Source organism: Haemaphysalis longicornis, unplaced genomic scaffold, assembly GCF_048455015.1.
Source record: "Haemaphysalis longicornis isolate Haplotype H1 unplaced genomic scaffold, Haemaphysalis longicornis Haplotype H1 scaffold_4, whole genome shotgun sequence".
NCBI classification, from domain to species: Eukaryota; Metazoa; Arthropoda; class Arachnida; order Ixodida; family Ixodidae; genus Haemaphysalis; species Haemaphysalis longicornis.
In genome coordinates, this window is record NW_027526361.1 from 33,401,801 (window position 1) to 33,407,800 (window position 6,000).

The 6,000-nt window shown below is 47.9% G+C and overlaps 1 protein-coding gene across 1 annotated transcript in view; it reads right to left on the reverse strand.

Moving 5' to 3' along the window:
- The window catches only part of LOC144178484 (glutamate-gated chloride channel-like), a 109,181-nt gene extending 104,652 nt beyond the window's left edge, over positions 1-4,529 (reverse strand). Inside the window, exon 1 of the mRNA XM_077706385.1 lies at positions 4,202-4,529. Coding sequence (XP_077562511.1) covers positions 4,202-4,290 — 89 coding nt within the window. The 5' untranslated portion in view covers positions 4,291-4,529. The remainder of the gene's footprint in view (positions 1-4,201) is intronic.
- Positions 4,530-6,000: the final 1,471 nt, after the last annotated feature.

A 6,000-nucleotide genomic window follows, 5' to 3' on the forward strand; every position in this document is an offset into this window, starting at 1 on the left:
TCAAACCACCAGTAGTGCACCCAAAGCAACCATAACCTGCTTCTGTCTTATATTGTTACGTTTGTGTTTGATGCATGTGATGTTGCTGCTCTGGATAAGACGACTAACCATTAGCAATACTTACCCGTGACTGCCGGGGGGCCATTTCACAGAGCTATACCTCATCGTCCAGCGTAATGCAAGGTACATCCGCGCAGTCTTTTTTGCGCAATTAACAAAGCTGCGCCTGTCAAACAGCCACTTGTACAGTCATAGCTGTAACTTTTGCGCACACAAAAAAACGAGGACTAAACGGAAGACCAGCGCAGACCAGCTGCGCTGGTCTGTGCTGCGCGAGGTCTGCGCGACCTCGCGCTGGTTTAGTTTAGCGTTTAGTTTAGCTTAGCGTTTAGTTTAGCGTGGTTTAGTTTTAGTTTAGTTTAGTTTAGCTGGTTTAGCGACCTCGCGCTGGCTCCGTTTAGTCCTCGCGCTGGTCTGCGCGAGGACTAAACGGAGACGCGAAGACCAGCTGCGCTGGTCTTCGTGTCTCCATTTAGTTTTTGTTTTTTGTGTGCGCAAAAGGTACAGCTATGAATGTTCACCAACTAGCCCGCCTTTCAGTGTTATTGCACTTGTACAGCTTCGCAAAATCGCTTATGTCACAGCCGTAATGCGAGTTTTCTCCCCACTGACACATGTATGCTTCTTCGTGCTCCTGGGTAGAGCCATCGTGCGCCGTTTCCCGGTGTGTGGCCATTTTAGCGTCCACCTTGGGGCAAGCCTTCGATGTAGATCCGTGCGACCCAGCGCACGGTGCGTACACATCGACATTGTTTCTTTTCAGTATGTCTCATCACACGCTCCACTGTGGTGCGCACGCATCGTCGCACCTGTGCAAACGGTTCGCACATCGCTCACCTTCAAGCCATTGTGGGCCTGCAACGGGGCCCTGCAACGGGGGTGGCCGTTATAAGACGGGGTGACGCCCATAAACTACTCTCACATGCATAAAGTTTGACGCTGCCTACATGGCGTTAATTACACTTTGCAAAATAGTTCGCCTCGTGCAAAATTACAGCGCAACCCTGGCGTAGACCTGTTTCCCTCCCGGTCGCCAGGGCAACGGGACGGTCGAAAGAGTACGTGCGTAGTTTCGCCCACGAATTCGTGCTTCCTAGTCCATTTGCGTAAGTGAGGTCCTCTGCCAACAACAAGCACAATGTGAGACACTAGGAGGGTTGTGGAAAAGGGGGGAAAGGTTGAGTGCTCGAATCACGTTCAGGTCAACGGTGACGTGGAAGAAGGAGCAAATGACGTTCCGCTCCGCATATATACAACCCCATATACATGCATTTGCAAGACCCGTCGCTCTGTCTGTGCCGTACGGGCCACCGCGAACGTACTGTCAGAGCCTATGTAGGCGGACCGGCATCTTAGTAAGTCAGCTGATTTTCCGCGATGTAATATAACGCAAAGGCAGCGTGTGTAAGTTAGCGCACTTGATCGTATGCGCAGTGCTACTCGATCAGTGAAGTAGAGGTGGGGAGTAAGAAGGAAAGGGGCGGAAAACGCAATCGGCGAAAGCATTTGCCAATCTAAACATTAAGGAGTCTTTTTTTAGTTTTATGTTCAACGAAATTATTGTAGACTGTCTGAACACAGACGATTAACAAATACGCGTTGCCCCCCGCAAAATTGAAGAAAATAGCGAGGGACGGCTTGGTGTACAGTAATGGAGACATATGTTTAATTTTTAACGCACCGGAGCCACTGCGGGTATGAATTAGAAACGGTTGCGATATTGCGATTAGAAACTGTTGCGATAGAAACTGTTGCTGTAAAGTATTCTGCAGCGCAGCGGTAGCCGGATGTTTTTCACGTCGTCGCATTGATTAGGTTACAGAATAACTAAATTTTAGATCAAATGATTTGTGCCTTTCCGAGAATCTTCATAACAGCGCAATTGAATTTAGGTATGAGCGAAGGGTGAGTGACGCATAATTTTCGCCACCTTCTGAGGTTCTAGCCGTTTTATTGTGTGCCGCTGTTGCTTAAGTTGTCGTTTTGAGTTATCTAACTGTAAGATTCCCAGAAGGTAGGCTTACTCGAATCTTAAGTTGCAGCGCTATGCGACGGAACGAGCTTCGAAGCTTGCCTTGCGTGTTTAGTTCAACAGACTTATCTAACACTGCTATGTAACACAGCGCCCACCGTCTCCTTTTTGCGGACATCGGGAATTAGAAAACACGCCACAAAGACACAGAACAAGCGTCTTTTGCTTTGAAACCGTCCTCTTCTTCTTCTTTGAATGAATGAATGAATGAATGAATGAATGAATGAATGAATGGCTTTGTTAAAACAGCTGCTCTTAGGGGTGACTATAACTCGGAAATTGAGAAAAGAACAAAGAAAAACTGTGGTTGATTTATCTGTCATAGGAATCAGTAAAACATGAAAGTTAAATGTGCAGCGAAATCTGCAGCTGAGCATAATTTGCGGGTCGGCGGCTGTATTGTGGGTGTGCTTGGAGAGCGACGTCCTGCTGGCGGGTCACTTCTGCAAAGGTGTACTGGCGTCATTTCCGTGACGAATATGATGTCAGTGAAATCTTGGTGTGTGTGTGTACCGGCATAAAAACCTTTCGTGTTAAAATATAAAACCCGAAAGGAACAACCTTATGTATAACCCACTCTTTAGTACTAAAGGTTGCTTCTCCGCAAGCAGACCCTGCGTGTAGGGGTGCACCCTTTACAGGCCACTTGCTTCGTTGTACTCGCGTCATCTCCGTAATGGATATGACGCCACTGAAATCTTTGTGTATCAGGGAACAAAACACTTTCGTGTTAAAAAAAAACTAGACATGGGGTGCAAGGCTCGGTAGAGACATTTGCCATTTTGTTTGATGTCTACGATGTACAAAATTCCGCACAAATACCTGGAAAAGTTTTAAGTGTCATCATTATGCCCCCTAGAAAAGTAGGCGCGACACTCTCAGTACAAGCATGGCAGTTCATTTACTGCTCCCTCCGCTCATTGTAGTTGTTTACTCGCTCACAGAAGTCCGTCGACCCGGGTAAACATCGCCCAATCAACACTGGGTGGAACGTTAATTGCTGCCAAGCGCAATTAGCAGGCTAGGGTAAACCAAGTTCTTTCTCCCGACTTGCGCCACTGAACAAATAAACCTTCCCGGCGGTTTGTTGGCGCCAGACATCGACCTAAAAAGCGAGTGCAGAGAGCGGGCCTTTCGAACGTGACCCGCATGCGAAGTCTGCGTGGCCTTCCACCGTTATCTCTTTCAACTCCGCACGTACCGCACTGTTTACGAGAAGTCGGATCCTTTTATGAAACTCACAGAAGGGAAGACCAGTCCGGGCGTAGCTAACGGGACGCGCGTTTTTGGAGGGACATTTTCACGTCGGCCATTCTCGACACGTCTCCCGGAAATAAAACAGCTGTAGGCCATAAAATAATCAGGACAGTGGGACAAATAGCTAAATCGTTCCAATCAGACCACCTGAACTACATTTTCTTATTTGCGAAGATCTTTCGAGCGAGCAAGTTTACCTAGTGCACCGGAGTGAATACTTTCCCGACGAAAATAATTACCGTTTCGTGGTAATGGCGACTTTACATTTTACAATGTCGCGTTAAACAACACATTAACCTGGATATTTATGTTCTGACATTACCTAAAAATTTAGACATTATAAACTTCATCGCGAGCGCAATTTTTATCACGAACGCTTGCGAAGCGTCGCAATAAAATCTCTGACCGTTCCTGTTGTGTTACTCGGGGGTAGAAAGTTATCTAAAAAGCTCTAATCACAGCTGCTTCCGCTCTTCCACTTGGTGAAACACACACTGGCGAACAAACTACGCGCACGCAAATTACGCTGGCTTACTGATACCTCCCGGACTTATTTTGCCAACGAGATGTCTGGTGGAATGAAAGGGAATTGAGGCATGGACACGCGCAAGCTCCAAAATAAGAGAACAAATAAGAAAATAGAAGTAGTACAGTTCACAAGATTTTCATCAATCTTCTCACGTGCACTCACAAACTTTCCCCCCTCTTTTTCCATTCTCCCAACGCCCGGCGCGAAGCGTTTAATCGCGCGGTCATGCACGCCACAACAAACTTCGCGGCCGCGTAGCGCCAAACTTTTTCCACCGAGGCTTTCCCTGTACAGCCGGCTCGCTGTCTTCGACAGAAACTCACCCGGGCACGAGCGGCTGCGCTGCGGGCCAGCCGAGAGCTGCTATCACAACGGCGAACCGGCAGGCGTGCTGACAAAACGCGGTGCTCATCGCTGTGGTTCCTCCGCCGGTGCCACCAGTCCCAGCAGCGCTTCCCTCGGGCGAGAGAGCGGGCTACGTGAGGAGACAGCCCGCCGCCGCCGGGACGACTCCGAAGCCACGCCGCGATGGAGTCTCGGTCTACGGAGACCGCTAACGTCGCTGCCTCCGGGGCCGGACCCGGGTGCTGCGCGCGTTGTTCCGCCCCTCACCGTCACTGGGTGCCGCTACGCCTCTCCGCGTCGAAGAGCGCGCGCGCGCTCCTTTCTAAATCCTTCTCCCCTCTTTCCCTTCCACACCTTTCTTCTCCTCTCTGTCCTCTTTGTCATAGCGCCATACTTTCCGTTTTTTTTAATTCCCGAAGTTTTGTCCAAAGGCTATTATTACCGTAGTTTTTCTAAATTTTTTCGCCTGTGAAGCAACACATGTTTTTCTGCGCAGGTTGTCGGGGGTTGTGCGCCCTTTTTAAACGTTTATTTATCGGTTGATAAACATCACTCCTTACTTTGGTAAAATGATCTAAGTCTGCAATTTTGTTTGTAGTTTTGCTAGTTTAACAGTGCCGGGAATCTTGTGGTGGTTGTTTTGCCGGGAAGGTAACCATCTAACATGTTGTACTCCGCGCTCAGTCGTTATTCACAAAACACTTATGGGTCGCTTCAATCAGGATTTTTCGTGGTTCGGCTCGAGTTGTCGCAATAACCAGTGCTTACGTAAGATAACTTTTCTCCGAGGTAATAAGAGTGACAAGCCCGTCCTTCATAAGATGTAAAGTTGAACACTGTTAGTAAATAACATGTTTTAAGCTGATCATTTAGAACAGGAAATTAATAATGTTTACTGGCGAATGAAGGTGGTCACCCATAACTACACTAGATGGACATAAAATGGGGGTAATTGTTCGTAGAGGGCGTCGGATGTAATTTTTAAGCAAAACCACTACCATATATTGACGCTAAACATTGAATGTCATTATGACTAGGTTTATGCAAGGAAGGAATTGGGAAAGTGCGGAGTCACGACGACGGAGTAAAATTACTCTCCAATCGGGATTGGCCAAGGTGGTTCATATACAGTATTTAACGCCAGGTGCAGGTAATGAGGGAGGACAGTTAATTGCAGCAGACCAAGAACAGGGGAACGTTGAAACAACTTTGCATTTCGACGCCCTTTCAGGGTTAATCAGAGCGGAAGCTCTTTACTTTTGTTTGTCGGAGTACCGTCAGATTACTCAAACACTGAGCAATTTAACGATTCCTGCTAGGTTTAGGCTGCGGCGCTTAGAAGTTTGGTTTTGTGGCTGGTTCCCTTTCGCTTTTGAGTGGTACACGCTCATTAGCACGAGAAAGGCGAGGGTACAATTAACCAGAATCGTCGTACTGGAAAATTGATTTGGAAGTGTTTTTGGCTCGTTCGTGCTCTTCCATTATGGAAAGTGTTTGGTTAAAAGTGCGGATAGAATATAAATGTTTATATGAAGTGGTCTTTTGTTAGCAGCAAGTGATGGCCAGGCGAAAGGGGCACAGGCGGCACGAGAAATACCATCGCGCCAGAGTGGCTACGCAGAGCAACGAAAACGCTCGCGACTGTGTCGGAAACGACAGAGCCGTGACGCGAAAACAAAAATAAGAAAAGTGACATGACCCTCGTGACGGCGGGCGCATAAGGAACAGTTTGTTACGCCAAGGACATAGATCGCAAGTACGAAGGCACCCCGCCCCC